At 41.9% G+C, this 17,251-nt stretch overlaps 1 protein-coding gene across 2 annotated transcripts in view; it reads right to left on the reverse strand.

Moving 5' to 3' along the window:
- Positions 1–9,178: 9,178 nt before the first annotated feature.
- The window catches only part of gramd4a (GRAM domain containing 4a), a 38,080-nt gene continuing 30,007 nt past the window's right edge, over positions 9,179–17,251 (reverse strand). Inside the window, exons 13-18 of one of the 2 annotated variants that reach the window (XM_026362880.1) lie at positions 16,853–17,007; positions 14,990–15,134; positions 14,591–14,684; positions 13,570–13,660; positions 13,333–13,401; positions 9,179–13,137 (exon numbers count right to left, since the gene is read on the reverse strand). In XM_026362880.1, coding sequence (XP_026218665.1) covers positions 13,027–13,137; positions 13,333–13,401; positions 13,570–13,660; positions 14,591–14,684; positions 14,990–15,134; positions 16,853–17,007 — 665 coding nt within the window. In that variant the 3' untranslated portion in view covers positions 9,179–13,026. The remainder of the gene's footprint in view (positions 13,138–13,332; positions 13,402–13,569; positions 13,661–14,590; positions 14,685–14,989; positions 15,135–16,852; positions 17,008–17,251) is intronic. The other variant, XM_026362881.1, reaches the window with a different exon arrangement.

Below are 17,251 nucleotides of genomic sequence, written 5' to 3' on the forward strand. Positions count from 1 at the left end.
CTGCATCCGCCTGGCAAGCGACCCAGGTAAACACCTTACGTGGCAGCAGCCCCTAAAATATTTCAGATCATTTCAAAAGGCCAAACGGGAGTCAAACTCAATTGCTCGCTTCATTCCAGAGATAATCCAATGAAATGATGTGAATGAGTACAAGCATCTAATTTTGTTTAGATTTCCAGGGCTCATACTGAACATGTTTAACACACCGTCTCCTACACACAACTAAACAAATGTGAATTTGTAGGAAAAGTAATTGTAGCTGGATTACTTTTAACATAATCAGGATACGTTTATAATAGACATGAATGGAAACATCCAACTAATGCTGGATTATTTAATGTTCCCTTAGCATTGGGTGCTTTATCCTGTCTAATGCAAAAACAATCTGAATAAAAACATAAATCAGACGAATTCATCCGAGTGTCATTATCGTTTGTTTTCCTCTCTGAAATGCATACAGTATGTTCTCACTTCCTTAATTGTAACTAATAATATTTTGACACAGCACCCAGCTGGTGTATCGGCAGTATGGGGGTAGTGCATCTGCTGTCCTTCTCAACTTCAGCCTGACCTCTCTGAGGGGAGCTGACACACACACACACACACACACACACAGACACACACACCGCAGGAGACTGCCGTTCCACACAGGGCCGCTGAGTGAGAGAGCTAACAGCCTGTGATCACACTGTAATTATGAGCTGTTTTCTAATTATGAATCACTTCAGTGGTTCTGACTCGGCCACTGAAACTTTCATTTATTTATTTATTTGTCTTCATTTTCTTATACAGTCTGCAGGACTGGAGCGGAAAATGACAAAGGGTGAAGGGAAGCGGCGAGTACAGAGGAGAAAAGACGAGTTGTTAGATTTTTAGTAGCAGAAGAGTAAAGAAAGTCAACAAAGGACAGTGAGAAGCTGCCGTCCTTCAGCTGCAGTCTTCTCAGCGGGGTTTTCCCACAGAGAAAAGTGCCAGTGAGATGCCTGTAAAACAGAATCATTACACCGTTAACCTCCAATCCATCTTCATTTGACCACGTTGTAAGAAACTATATCTGTAAAGAAGCCATGGAGCTTCTCAAAGTTGACTGTGGAAATGGGGTGGAGTGAGTGCTAGGACCACTAAACACCCCCCCCCCCCACCTGCCAACCCACAGGCCTGAGTCTGGGCATGACCAGGAGCAAAGGCAACCTCTCTCTCCCACCCTCTCTCCCTCTTTCTCTGGATCTGTGCTCGGTTGCGGCAATGAGGGGTGACTTGTGGCCAATTGTGATTTATGTGGTGGTGGGTTCGGGTATGTGGGACATGGGCTGGTGGAGGGGAGAAGATGGATCCGTGGCGTGACCAAAGGAGACAATCTGATTACAGCCTTCTACCTCCTTTCATCTTCATCTTCAACACTCGCTGGTTCACCCGCTCTTTTGCCCACATCATGTCGCTATGGTTACCTGGTAAGAAGCCAACTGGCGGCAGTGGTGACCTGATGGTCAGGGCAGAGATGGACGATGCTGTAGAAACAGATTAAAGACAGGTGGATACAGATGGGTACATAGATTTACACCATGTATTGTGTGATGTCTGTAGAAGTTATAAGGGGATAACTAATAAGGGGAACTGTTGAGCAGCGTGAGGTATCAGGTGACTGATAGGTTGGAAGGGGTTGGACTAAGAGAGTAAGAGACGTCTGTCAACAACTATTTCTAATGTTTTTAACAGCAAATATTCAGTGAGCACACATTTTCCTCAAAAACCGCGGCCTACAGCAGTTGAAGCCAGGTCACCGTGAATCACTCCGACCAAGACGAACCACGCTGTGTTCTGAGATTGCCATCAAGTGGCAGGAAAGGGTAATGGTACAAGTTTCCTCACGTTTGTGCTGATGTTTGATTTACTAACAGCATTTTTTTTTAAATGATGAAATCAAGGTGCATTAGTCAGGTAAGAATCAGCAACACTGATTCATCTGTGGAACAGAAGATTCGGACGTGAAGTGGAAGGCCGAGCAGGAAAGAAGGATGGATTTCCAGAGGCAATAAAACAATGCTGCTTAAAGTTCAGTGCTAGCAGTGATTCTTCTCAGTATACATATTTACACTGGCACAGACAAATGCTGACTGCCTAACACAGCCATAATGATGAAGGTAAGCAGTTCTAAGCGAGCCGCCTGCTCTTCACTAAATCACAAACACAGACATAAATATGAGGAGTTGATTTGTTTCATCTCGTCCCCAGAGGGAGGTGGACTTCTCTGGATTAGACCATTTATCACCAGCATCAGTGCAGTTTGTATTACGGCACTGTGAAAATAGCTGACCACACTCCTGACTAAGGCGTTATGGGACGCACAAAGGAGCAGAAAATAAAATAGGGGGGGTGCTGGGTGGAGTCAGTAAATCATTATCACTAGAATTTCAGACACTATTGGGGAAAAAAACGAAAAGTCACAAAGTTTCCCACTGATAGACAAGTGAACTCAAGGTTCAGTAAGGAGACTGGCAGTAGCAACTCTACACAGAGTGAACAGACCTCCATCCCACTAGGAATCCACACATACACACTTATAAAAATGGCAAAAGGAATGTATTTATAAAATATAACATAGATAACAAAGGTGACAAAACGAACAAAAAACTTCCTTTAGATCATTAACTAAAAATCAGATGTTCAAACAAAATGATAAGAAAATAATCAACACAACATAAATAAATAAAATTCATGTCAAGTCAACACAAATATTCAGTTGTCAGTTCTTATTACTAATTGTTACTAACACAACAATTCATATCCTGACTGGTTTTAGTCTGAATTGTATTCAAAGGAAACAAAACACACATTTTAACTGTCTTAGAATAAAGTTACCTGTGCTAACCAGCTAGTTTGAAGCTAACTCACCTGGATAATCCACTTAATTGATAGAAACCTGTTGGGTTTTTCTCTTGTCTCTTTCAATTCATTTATATTCAGTAACTCTTCTCACTTACAGCTCCAGCTCTATGGACTCTAGTGCAGCAAATGTCCATTCAAGAATGTCCTCCTTGACTTTTATAACTTTTAATGATGTTTTTTCTGCTCACCTGTCTGTTGTGTGGTCTACGGTCCTGGTGGGAGTGGACAAACTTCATGTGCAGAATCCAGAGAGCATGTAGTGCTAACCTGTTCATGATGCGTTTAGGAACACTGTGGAATTCAGAACTCTACAATCTACTGGGTTACACAAACACAACACAACACTTGTGCTCATTACCCTCTGGCCTCGGCAGACGAACGTGTCTCTGCCACGGACTCAATTACTCCAACCTTCCTCCGTCTTCCTCCCTTCCCTTGGATGCGGCATGAATAACCATGATTACCTCTAGCTCCGCGATGCAGCGCAGGCCTCCCACTCAGAAGACGTTGTGTAATTAAAACCAAGACTGCAAAAAAGCCTGGGAAATAACCAAGTGTCAGGATGGAGGAAAGGAAACCAGGACGAATGGGAGGTGAGAGCACGCCAACATGGAGAGTGTGCCTTACATCCAAAATGAATTGTCCCTCCTTTCCAATTTAGTTTCCTAGTGCAGTGTGAGTTTTACTTTCACCTGATTATTCAGGATCTGAACTCACTTCTTTCTTTCTTCTGTTCCTACTGCAGAACTTCCTGTTTCTCTCCCTCTGATTCACCACCTGCTGTGAACCGAGTGGATGTTCTGCCTGTGGCCAGACCCAATAGTGGAACTAAATAAAAGCGAGGAGTCTAAGGACTCAATTAGTGCGAGAGAGAGAGATGCTCTTTGTTGCAGAGTTGTGATGTAATGTTTACACACACACACACACACACGCACACACAGATCTTATGTAATGTGAACAGAACATAAATAGGACAGAATCCATAATAGGCGTTAAATATTAACGGCACTACAGCGGCACCATCATGAGCTTCAAACAAGAAGCTTCTTCACAGCCGACAGTCATGCAGATAACCACGACCTTTGACCTGAACATAAATTCGAGAAACCTTTTGAGCTTTTGCATTAAACAAAAAGCAAATACTGGGCCACACTGGTTATTAGTGGCAAAGTGGGCGATGGTTCCCATTCACAAACAACTTACTCTTAATCTTATTCATCAGTGCTGCTAATTGTCTTCAGGGTTGTTGTTGTTTTGTTTTTTTTTATGAATGCAAGTTGAAGCCCGCCCTTTGATTACCTAACAAATGTGTCTCTGTTCAAAAGAGGCAAACATGCTTCAGCAGTCAGAAAGACAAGAGGATGACAATTAGAACACGTCATTTAAAAAAATAAAAGCAACTCCAAACAGCAAAGTGGCGGTCGTGCTTCTTCACTCGGGGAACGCTGGGTCGTGACACTCTTCGGTTATCTGCGGGAGTTATCAGCTTGATGCGTTCCCCTCCCTCATCTTAAACATCTGCCAGTCACTCACACACACACACACACACCATCTCCCCTTTCGCTCCTCAGACGTGTGCCAAATAAACATCATTAAAAGCAGGCGGCGGTTGCCCCCATGCGACACCCTCCATGCGTGTCGGGTAAACACCACAACTGCTCATTAGCATCCAAAGTCATCAAATTACACTGTGTGTGGTGTTCCTGTGTGTGTGTGTGTGTGTGTGTGTAAGCAGAGTGAGTGTGTTTAGTCATGTGTACCTGTGCTTATAGTGCAGGGACAGAGGGGGACAGGGAGAAGAAATATAGTCTGCCACATGTATGTAGGATTAAAAGGAGAAGAGTTTGTTGTGCAATAAGTAAAGTTCTCTGCCAGCGTTCATGGGAGGCCCCCTCCTCTCAGCGGGGGGGCCGCAGGTTCACTCAGGTTCGAGCTCATTTAAACTGCAGAGCAGAGGCTCTGGAGAGCTCTGGTTAGTTAAGGTCAGAGGTTTGAAACCTTTTGCAGAAGTGACACAAAACTTTAAGGTTGAAGGATCCGAAATGTTCCTGAACATGTCGGGTGGAGCATGTCTTTAGGGGCGCTTTGCATGTGTTGGGGAGCTGGCAGAGAGTAAAGTCCATTAAATATCTGATAATAACAACTGTGTCTTTTATTGCTTATTCATTTCAGCTGTAAGCAGCTAACTGAGTCTCTTCTTTAAATGAACAACCAACACAGAGTCAGTCAAATCTGGACCAAAAGGCCCAAATGTGTGTATCCGACACGTTATAAATATGGAGAGAGCGTTACTGCCACGCGGTGTCGGGAGAACAGTGCGAGATGAGACTCACCAGACAAAAGGCAAACACAGTTTAACATAACAGCCGAGCGGAGCAAACAAAAAGTGCCTCATTAAAGGGAATTCTGAGATGGGAAGTGAAAAGCACAAACAAACCGGAGCAGAACTTTTCAAATATTAGGTGTTGATTGAGAGAGACATTAGCATGTGCCTGGATTATTTGATCCTAGACACATCTCCAATTCATGTTGCGGCATAAACTGCAGTGGTACCACTGTTAGATCAAATGCTTTGAGCAGCCGAAGGGGTCCAGGTAGCAACAGCACGCAGACTCCTGCGCTCTCCGAGCCTTCATTATACAGCAAACAGCTGGAGGCCTCGGGGAAGGTCGGGAGTGTTTATGTGTGCATGTGTGTGTGTGTGTGAAAGAGAGAGAGAGAAAGAGAGAGAGTCCTGAGGGAAGGTTTTGGACCTAATTGGCACCGGCACGTCAAATGTTCCCATGAACCAAGCTGGCACCCTCCTGTACGTCAAAACTTCTCGTTCCCGACAAACGGGAGCAGCACATGAATGCGAATAAGTTTCCCCGACCCCTGAGTGACTTTTAGCATCCCAGCGCTGCAGGCAATGAGGATGGAGACAGAAGGGTTGGAGGGGGGTAGAGGATGAGTTTATTAAAATGGACATACATGACTAATAGATCACCTAAAATAACTTGCTCAGCTGCGGCTGAAGGTGAAGCCCCATTTATTCCTCTTATTGTTACTTATTTTGCAAATTAAATGTAGTTTGAGTGTCAAGAAGTTGTCTAAAGGAGGGGGGGGGGGGTCTACAACATCCTCTGTCCATTAAAAACACACAGTCAGATAAAACACCAGCGAGGAGAACGATGATGTTCTTCAAACTGCTGTAAGTCAAGATGCACAGCGCTCATTAATAGCGGCCATTACGCGGAGACAAGTATGCTGACATAGAATTATCTCCTAATGAATGGGAATCAGCTTAATTAATGACCTCATTAACATAACTACTTATGTCCAATACATCACAGAGATAGGGTGGAGCGTCAGGCAGCTCAAGTGCCTCTCCTTTATTATGGTTCCTCCTAATTCATACTGCAGTTTAATATTTGATGGCACGTCCTCCTGTCGCACATAAGATATGCGTTTTACATTTTTAGAAGGTTTTATCATACATTTTACATCTTTTCCCGCGCTAATGTTAGTGTTTCTATTATGAGGCAGGAGAGGAGAGCGACTCGGGATGGGGAGGTTGTCTGCAACTAACAGGCGGGAGTGTTGGGTGAGGGTGGGGGGGGCCTCCTCAACTCATCACTCTGGTGTTTCTAAAATCCTAGCTGCAGCCCTGTGCTGAGAAACACACAGCTTGACTAACTTCTAATTACCTGTAGTTATGGACAATGCCTCCATTAGCCATTATCACCCGCCAGAGGCTTTTATAGTTTTTCCATGGCTGCTGTGTTTGTCTCTCCTGCCCCCCTCCCTCCCCTGGAACGCCCTACCCACCCTCAATAACCTCATTTGGCTGCTGTAGAAAACAGTGCGCGCTGTGTTTTGTGAATTAACAGACGACGTGGCCCCTGCAGACAGAAATAGCTGCTTCCTCCCGACGCGGCTTTGTAGTCTTCGTCGTGGAGGCGAGCCGAGGGTTCACTGGGAGGGTAGAGCTGACACCGGATCTACATAAAAGACCCATCATCCGCAAAGACAAAGAGTTGTTACCACTGTGCCCGAGTGTTGTTTTTAGGTGAGGATTCAATTACAGGAGCATCACCGAGCTGCGCGCTCACTCCGCACGTGGATTGTGGTGCTCTGCTCCACATCAGATCTGACAGCCGATGCCTAGTTGTGTGCACATTTTGACAAATGATGATGCTGCGCGCTCACGTCAACCAGAAGACCTGTTTTCATTTGATTGTGTTCTTGTTGTTGTTGCTCCTTTAATTCGGTTATTGTAGATCTTTACTGCGCACACGCACAGTATGAACGTTTCTATTTGTATTATAATTTAGAATCATTTCCATTAAAATCCATGATGGGTGCTTGGGTAAGACAAGCAGATGCATCATGCTAAACAATAGACTGACTGTGTGTGTGTGTGTGTGTGAGTCATTACACTGGGTGCTGACAGCTGCTAGAGGGGAGAGCTATGGCCAGAATGGTCTGCTATCCTTTAGGGGAAGCATCATTTCAACATTTAACTAATGACTGATGGCCGAGCAGCCAAATGCCTGTCCTCTCCACTCCAGCACACACACACACACACAGAGAACCAGAGGTCACCTCAAACCACCACAGCTAGTGACCATCCACTCCTCTCACACACACACACAGGCCTGAACCAGTGAACTTTCCAGATGCTACAATCCTAGTGCCTATTCTTTGTCACTGTGCCTTTGTGAGCTTCAGTACATGTCCACACACACACACACACACACACACACACACACCTCGGCACGGACAAGGAGACAGAGCTGAGCTGTCAAACCACGTCACCATTTTTTGTGTCTGTGTACAAATGGTAAATGGTGCCACGGTTGCCGATGTCTCTTTCGGGCAGACTAAAAATACGCCGAATCCATCAAGCAAAGCAGCGGGGTAGGCAGAAGCCTCTGAACGACTCGGAGGTGTCATTTACAGAGTGCCACTTCAAACCCGCCTTCAACTGTATGAAAGTTCGCGACACCCTTTCTTTTGCTCCGTTCTGACACAAGAGCGTTTACGAACAAAGAGAGAAACTGAGAGCTCCTGTGCGTCACGGGAGGAATATATAGTCAAATTCACACATCAACTTAGATCAGTGAATGGGGCACCTTCTCAAAAGCTGGTGGAGAAACTAAAAAAATAAAAAAAAAACATCATTTGAGGTTTGACAGGTCCTCTGCAGGAAATATGTTGCTTTTCTTTTCTGTGAGCATAAGTTGATTTTTGGTCCTGTGAAGTTTGATAAATAACCTGTTATCTTGACTTTTGGTGTTGAGCTCTTTGATAGCACGTTTGGATTGGGGGGAAATCTAGTGTACAGTACATATCAGTAAACGATATACACTAAAAAGTCATTTTATTTTTTTTCTTTACAGCTTTTATTCAGTTTTCTGTCAAAAAACACATCATGGGGATGTTTTTTTGTTTTTTTTTGTTTGACAGCTCTTTTCTATGGCTACATGCTGTTTGCACAATGCATGTCTTTCACAGCTTGAATCTGGCATATGGAGATGGTCATCCACTGCCTGAAAACAGAGCTGAAGTGGTGCCATTTTGGCCAAATTGCCCCAGAGGTAGAGCCTTATAATAGCCTCAACCCACTGATGTAGCTATAATTTCATGTGTCCACGTCAGGCAGGTAAGCATTTTGAAAGTTGCATTTGTCACTGAAGAGGGTGACAAATGACCATATCTCCCCACGGCCACATGGTCAAATAGGAGGAAAAGAAGAAAGATGAATTGACTGTGAAAGAGGCGGCAGCCTACAATTTTTATTTTTTAGGTTGGTAGGTCTAAAATATCGTTACCTGAATTTTCCGAGGTCACAAGATGAAGCGCAAACACTCCTTCATCCACTTCATTATTGATTCATTCGTCATCGAATCACCACAGTAATGAAGTGAGATCGAGTGGGAATCTATAGCACGTCAAATCAGCCGAGAATAATGTACCCAAATGTCCTCCAGTGAGCACATCAGGCGCCTATTCCTGACCTTTGACCTCTCGGCAGCAGGAGAGAGACAAATCTCTCCCCCAGGTGATTCGTCTTACTACAAGGTCTTATAGTGGCCTCATGTGGCTGTAAACAGGTACTGCAGCGAACAGCCAAAAGCACTGAATGAGTAAAAGACAGAGGCACAAGCGGAGTACCTTAAAGTCATTTACTTAAATTAAAAAACAAAAAAAAACATCACAATATCCTTTACAATAGACATGTCTTTTAAAAACTCAGCGGTTGTGTTTTCTTCACTGTACATGTCAATGATTTGTATACAAATTTATTGACAAAAAAAAAAAAAAAAAAAAAAAAACCTCACACATAAGAAATTAATTACTCGTTTTAATGACTGCAGTGTCTCCAAGGTAACACTTGGGCTTTAATTTGCAATTCACTGCTTGTACCAAATGTGAGTACTGCCTCAGTCCATAAAACAGGACTCAATCCTTGACATTTATTTCTTTATTTAACCTTTTAAATTCACTTCAATCATTTTGTCAGATTAACTACTTTGTAAATTGTCCAGAATGAGACAGGAGCCCTGGTACAGCTCGTACTGTACGCTCAACGCCGATCACTTTGAAAACCTGAAGTGGTTTTTGGAAAATCCTTAAGTAAAATTAACACACAGTTAGAGGAACTACAGATTTAATACAACAGCAACACCAGCCTCGGTTGGAGGGGACTGTGTGAGGCAACACCACTGTTTTTGACCTTGTCCCTGTTTTTACAGCAGGATGCATCGTCCCTGCTCAGTGTGGCAGTTCGTTCTCTTGCAGAGACGTACGTGAGTCGTACGCGAGAAGACAAATACATGAGAAGCGATCAGGTCAGACTAATGTGATATGCTCATAGGCCCTTCCCCGTCCACATTTGTAATACTAATTGCTGGACACCTTGTTTTAAAGTGCATTCAAGTCCAATAGTGCACACAATTTCATTTTTAAAAACAATGCAAAGCGAACTTCTGTTCCATTCCTCCATTTGTCTACAATATTCAAAAGGTTCATCGAGTCACAACGGACAAACTAAATGTCAAAAACACAGATGTTGCCACTCGAGTCCACCACGACCATCTCTGCCATGTATGAATCTGATGTTTTACTGCAACTGACACTACACTGTAACCAAGTACTGTGATGTTGGATATGACCATTTACATGCTGTATGAGGTTTCAAACACTGCTCTTGTTGTCACTATGGTTTCCTGTTGGTTAAAGGTGAGCAGAGACAGTCACGTGAGATGTGCAGAGCCAGTGAGAGCCGACATGTAATTCAAGAACAGCTTTAGCGGTCCAGTCTTCATAACTCCGGAGTGAAAGGAATTCAAACTGGGTCATTAAAATAATTACTCAATTCAAAAAATGAAGAAACAAAATCATTTTTACAACCTTCTGTAAACATTAGCGTAGGCAGAATATGGCAGACAGAAAATGAAAGATTTGGCAAAAGAAAAAAAATGAAATCCTAGACATTAAGAACATGATACATTCTGTGCTTTATCTGAGTGCAGCCTTGCTAGGAGCTCCTAGTCCCCCCCCCCTCCGCCCCACAAGCCGCTTTTCAGAGTTAACAGATTAGAAAAGGCTTTAGGTAAAAGCTTTAAGACTATGACAAGCCATTCCAATCACACAGTGAGACAGCATTAATTACTGTACTGAGTTTTACCTGCTCTAATATCCACAAGCTTTCACCCGTTCATGGATCAACTTTATTCCTAAACAAAAATAGAAATCCATGTCTGGGAAGGCAGCCTATTAACAGGCCAAATCATACAAATGGATGTCAAATAATATTCCCATCCTTCATTAGTCTGAACTAAAAATAACATTGTGGTTTTCTGAACTGGTCCATTGCGTCTCTGGCAACTTCATATCCACTTCAGTTGATGTGAGCTGATAATGATCGACTCGTGAAGACTTTAAGGGAAACCTTGACATTTGAAGTGCGAGGACACGCAATAGAAAATGATCCACTGTTTGTTTTCTTTGGAGAGTTGACCTAAGTGTGATTAAGGATTGTTAAACAAAGGAGTAACAATTCCCCAAATATGAGTGGATATTCAAATGTCAGGGTCCCCTGCTTATCAGTGTTATAAGATTTACAAAGAAACTAAAGCTTGTGCTGCAGGGCGTAGAGTAAACAGGAGCTGGGGGTGTGGAACAGCTATTCTACTGTATCTCGTACTAAAATCTAAAGACAAATCATGAGCTCCAGTTCCTTTCACAAAACACGGTAAAGTGTCTGGTGTAGTTTGGCATTGTATTTCTACATGTTAAGCCATTTTGCAAGAGTAAAGACCAGCTTTATTCTTACGAAAGGCGTCTTAAAATAAAGCAACTGTGATATATGCTATTCAGTCTAGACCTTTATCTGCTGATGTCCATATTACTGCTAAAAACTACTACTACTATTTAGATGAACAAGTAGAAGAGCAGCCAGACTTCCATCTACTCACTGTGGCATTTAAAAAAAACAAAAAACAAAAAAAACAAGAAATGAACAAAACTAAATAACTATTTCTTTATATCCTGGCATTTGGATTGAATCCAGATTGAAGTCTAAAGGCTGCAATACAGCAATACATTAACTTGAATAATGTGAAGGTGCCTTGGCATGAAAGTAGTCTGTCTGCGTTCATTTTCAAGTTAAAGTATCTTCTTTTTGTGGTCAATTTGAAAGTTGTCTGTCAGAGTAACAATGGGAGACATCAATCCTGTGTTAATACAACATGCTCTGACAGCACTGGTGCTGCACCCACACCAGCAGGACATGACCTGTGCTGGCTCAAGTATTCAGACATAAGACAAATACCATAGAACAATAACTTTTAGCTTTGAATCTGCAAACACTGACCGTGGATTCTGCATGAAGTAAGGAGCATTTGAAATGGATTAAAATGTAAGGAATTCCAGTTAACATTGTGATAAAGTGCAGGGAGAATACCACTGATTGGATGAAGAGAGGCTCACTATGTATGTACAGACTGTGCCTTGAAAGCAACACAGAAGCTTAGACACAGGACGCTACCATCTCCACTGTGCCACACGTCTAAATGGCAGTCAGTTTTGTGCTCTCATCTTGGGACATGATCAGCAGCTCTGGGACTGCGCTTCCCAAAGGCCGTTTGTTACAAAGACAACAAAGACATTTTTCAAAAGAAAGGCATTTTTGAAAAAGAAAAAAAAAAAAAAGAGAGAGAGAAAAAGGTTCACTACACATTCCACATACACGCTTACAAACACCGAAGCAGATGCTGAATGAGGCATACATGTACTTATTCGACAAAACGCACATCGCTGTTTAAATGTGTCTAGAAATGAACCAAAATCCAGAAGTTAGACAGCAGCAATGTAACTAACAAAGGCTCTGTGTCAGTCAAATGTTGACTCGACGTTTTCACAGCTAAAACACATTTTAAAAAATGAACACTCACTAAAATATCGTTGGGCTTTGTCAATCAGGCACCAGTCAGTCACTTTTATGTCTAAATTTGCACTGATTTATAAAGCTAAACTTACATATGTGTTCCTACAGATGTCTGGCAGTTAAAAGAACCATCTTCTAGTAGCTTTATGATATTCATTTTGCAGCCAGGTTGAGCACTTTAAAACTTCCTACCACAGTAGACCACTGAATGAGGAATAAAAAGAATAACAGAGCCACTGGATGCAATGTAAGACCTTAACTTCTGCCCACACACATTCACACATGCAAACACCGAAACATGGAAGTCAGAAAACCAGTCAGCCAGTCAGTTGGTCAGTCAGGTGGAAGAGGAGAACCAGCCCCCTCACCAGCCTTCTGCTGATTGATAAAAATCACATGGATCCTCGTTCCTCACAGAACCAGTTGGTGGACTGTGTCCATTATTCAACACCAACAAACAGTGTGTAACTAAGTCCCTACAGCATGTGTAGCTGACACACGTACACGTTTCCCCTCTGGCGTGACCCAAACAGGAAATCCACCAATCAAAGCTGGCCAAAGACCACTGATGACGAAGCTGATGCCCATCTCATAGAGCAGATGAGTGTGGTGTTTCAAAGTATCTTCCAGTCTAGTAGAAACTGAGGAGGCTCTCTGCCTCAGACCTTAGCCCCACTGTGGAGAAATGTTGCTGGGATGCAGGCTGTCTAGAGCTCCGTGCTGCCTGGAGGTTTGGTGGTGGTCATGATCTTCATGTACTGTGTGAAGATGGCCTCAAAGGCCTCGTCTCTGTGGATCATGGCACCGAACACCAATGGCTGGAGGAGACAGTTATTTATAGATACGTACATTGCAGCTTTTAAGCAGAATAACAGCAAAGCATAAAGGTTGTGACAGTAAACAATATATGACCTTATATATCCTTTTGCATATTGCTGCCAACAAATTGATGTGATGCAAAATCTATGCCAGTCTAAGTAAGTTTAACAGTGTACTAAACTATGATATTATACCTTTTGGGTGGAAGGAGTGGCTATGGAAATACCCATCCCACTTCCTGGTAGGACTGACAGCACTTTGTACTGGAGAAGATGGAAATAGGTGTGTTTATTGGTTAAATGGCACATTATCATTAAATCAAAACAAATATTAATATTCATCAGTTCACTGGAGAGATTTTAAATTTAGGTAAAATTATGTTATGTATATTCAACTACAAAACAATTCATACATTAGTAAATATTGATTACCTTTTGTATGTCTGTGATGTCCACCAGCTTGATAACTTTATTCTTCTTGGAGGAGCTGGATCTGGAGCTGGAGCTCTCAAAGCACAGATAACTGACAGAGAGAGAAAGAAAACAGCTTAGACTGAACAAGCCTGCTAGGCAAACAGACAAAGTGAATGGACTTCTTGGCAGTTTGACATCTAAAGATCAGAGACGTTCTCCAGAGGAGACCTGTCCTACTTGATGCACTGTTGACTGACACAGAGAAAGAAGGAAAGAGGGGAGGTTTGGTGTGCTTCTCTTGGCCTTATTCCATGTCATCTTGCTTCTCACTCTCTCAGGGATGTTGGAAATCATTCTGCTTTATGATCATGAATCAAGGTCCAAATTCTCATATTATTGTTTGGAGAAGACATGAATGAGAATAAGAGAGACCATCACTCTATGATTTTTTTTTTTTTTTTTTTGACAATGCATCACGTTATCTGAGCAAAGGCAGACTAAAGCAAACTTCACCTGCAGACTAAAGGCCAATCAAGCAGTGATCTGATCAGCTGTGCTCTGATCAAAATCCAATTGACGGATGTTTAATTTCTCAAAAAACATTCCTCGATTCCTATCTCCTTGCATATTTTCTGTGCATCTGTTCCTCACATCTTATGTAGGATGGTGAGGGCAGAAAAAACAAGACAAACAACAAGGCAAAATGTTAAGGTAACAAGAAGCACCTCTGGTGTAGCTTGTGCATTTAACAAAACTTAATTACTGATTTTCTGAAGCTCTGGATGAGCAGCAAGACAAGACTACAACCTAAGTAGTCTGACCAACCAGATGACATCATCTGAACTAAAAAAACATGTTTGTCATCCAGAGGACATTTGAAACTAGAAGGAGAGAAATATTTCAAAATGGGAAAGAAAGAGATTTATTACCACTCATATACTGTGCACGTAATCACCTAACTACAACTTTAGAAAGCAAGATGAAGATAGTTGTAGTCACAACCAAAACATGCCCTCATAAGAGCATATGTCGCACTTACTTCTCTGTGACGTAAAGCACGCCATTCCTGATGTAGTCTGTGGGCATTTTTCTGTCTCTGTTTATTAGGCAACACCTCCAGCCATTTTCACACACTATGAACACACAGGATAAAAAACACTGAGTATATTATTTACAGTATTAGTAATAATAATAATATAATAATAATAATAATAATACCTTAATTAAACATTATTAATAAAAAATCTTCTTAAGAGCTAGACATACTGGATGTACAACATTGTTTTGAGATTATCCAAAAATATTATCATATTTTATTACTTAATAAGAGTGAAATTCAGTTTAGCTAAAAGTGAGACATGGGCTAAGATTTAGTACATTTAGTGCCACTGAAAACAGGTACATAGTGTTTTATTTAAGGTGCAGTATGCGTCCTCACCCGCCAGAGGGCGCTCTGACTCCGGCAGGTTGAAGATCTCATGAAAAGCTCCCTTCTTGGTGCTGTGAGAGCGTCCAGTCTCCTCCTCTCTACTCACCCCACATGGAACAGCGGCAAGGCTGCTGCGAGAGACCACTGGCTGAACCTGGAGATAAATGGATAGTGGAGAAGGAGAGGCAGGAGAGGAGGGGGGCATGGTTAAAGAAGAAAAAAAAAAAAAAAAAAAAAAAAAACAGGATGACAGGAAAATGGAATTAAAACAAAAATGGTCATGAAAGAGACAAAAAGGGCATGTGAGAGAGGAGGAAAAGAAAAGTGTGATGATAACAGAAGAAATATCTAAATCAGTATCTTTGCACATTATGGGGTACCATCCAGTGGGATCCACATTTCCACGCATATTGGAGACAGGTGGTCATACTTCAAAAACCTTTACTGCTGCATCATGTAGTTTTTTGCATGTGCACTTCTTTGCAGCAGGCTTAGATGTTACATGCAAAGCACAGAGTGTCATTCATCATTCACAGAGGGCAGTCATTCATCAAGCATACATACCATAACAGTAAAGACAGCTGGCAGGTTAGTCATATATACACAGGTCCACAACTGTACCTTGATTTTCATATTGAAGTTGGAATATTTTTTTGCTGTCAAGTCATCTTAAAATAAATGGTTACATTATGAAACAAGCTTAGGTTATGAAGCAGCAGCATTTCAAATTCTTAAAGCACATACTTTAGAGGGTTAATAACTACATACAATGGGGGATACAGGCAATTTAATGAGCTAAAAAGAAGTTACTCGGCACTAGGGGAATATTCTACAGCATGTATTTGAACTACTTGTTAAATACTAATGCAGTACTTCTCACAGAGCACCTATGTCAGTGGATCAAAAATGTCAAATGTTACTCAAAAGTTGATAAAGTTCATATATGGAAAGAAATTTTAGAAATGACTAAAAATCTATTATGAAATTACAGGTATAAACTATGATGATATTTTGATCCATTCTGTTTACAGTCACTGACAGACAGTCTCAAGGTGTGTCACAGATTGCACACATACACAAACACGCTTTAAGGTGAGCTGGCGGCACACCCAAGCACAGTAGAGGAACCAAAGGGAGACACACCAGAGTCCCTACCTTCTCAATGCCAGAGAGCTGAGAGAGAGAAATGACAGAGTACACCTGTGACTAAGGCCACAGAGGACAAGGACACAGACAGACAGACACACGCACACACAGCACATACTGACACACTGAAACCAACATATGCAGAAACTGTGTGGTATCCATGCAGAGACGGCAAATCATGACAGTGACTGGCTACGTTTTGATGTATTATTGATAGGAGAGATAATATTTTGATCTCTCCTCTCTCTTTGCTCCAACACAAGGGTCAGTGGTGGGATGTAGACTGACACTTCAGTAGGTGGACTCTTGCCAACATCAAAGACTGCGCCTGGCCTGCAGCTGAATATGATCTCCAACTACTCTGTCACTCCAACAGTAGATGTAGCACATCACTTTCTCTGTTGTGTTGTGGACCCCAAAGGCATCAATGCAGTTGATTCTTGATTAATTATAACCCAACTGCAAAGTATTTGTACCTGGAGCCTCTACAAAGTTAGTGTTTCCAAGACACTAGACCAGGTTAAATTTAAGTTTTCAGATTAACAGCCAGGACATCTTCAACATGATTAGGATAGAGTAAATGTGCAAACTATTGTAAGCATGTTTTGTCTAAGATATGACTCACACTAAGTTGTGTAAATGTTTTATTTCAGAGTTAGTTAAACTAGATCATGTGAGATGCGGCAGTAAAAGAGGTGATAAAGATGTGTCTTTGTTTCTCCTTACCCGTCGCGACACAGTGGCATTGGTCCTCTCTTTAAGCTGGGGATCAGTGGGAAGGCTGTTCCACACGATGTAGGGTGTGTCGTACTTGTCCCGCAGCTTTGGACAGCTCTTAAACAAGAAGTCTATGATGAAGAACTTGATACCAGCGTACAGGCCTGGCAAGAGGAAAAACAGGCACAGGAACAAAGATGAATAAAGCTCTTATGTAAGGAGAGACAATGAACAAAATCTTATAAAGCAAAAGTTGGAAAAGGTTGTGAAAAGTGTCCTGACTCCTTTTTTTTTTTTGTTTTTGGGCTTTTTTACCTTTATCTGAAAGAAGCTCAACTCAAACCTGGGGCTAAATGTATTTATGGATCCATTTATCTAATTCCCTGCTCTCTTCAAGTGTTAATAAAA

The sequence above is a fragment of the Anabas testudineus genome, chromosome 23, assembly GCF_900324465.2.
Source record: "Anabas testudineus chromosome 23, fAnaTes1.2, whole genome shotgun sequence".
In the NCBI taxonomy this organism is placed as follows: Eukaryota; Metazoa; Chordata; class Actinopteri; order Anabantiformes; family Anabantidae; genus Anabas; species Anabas testudineus.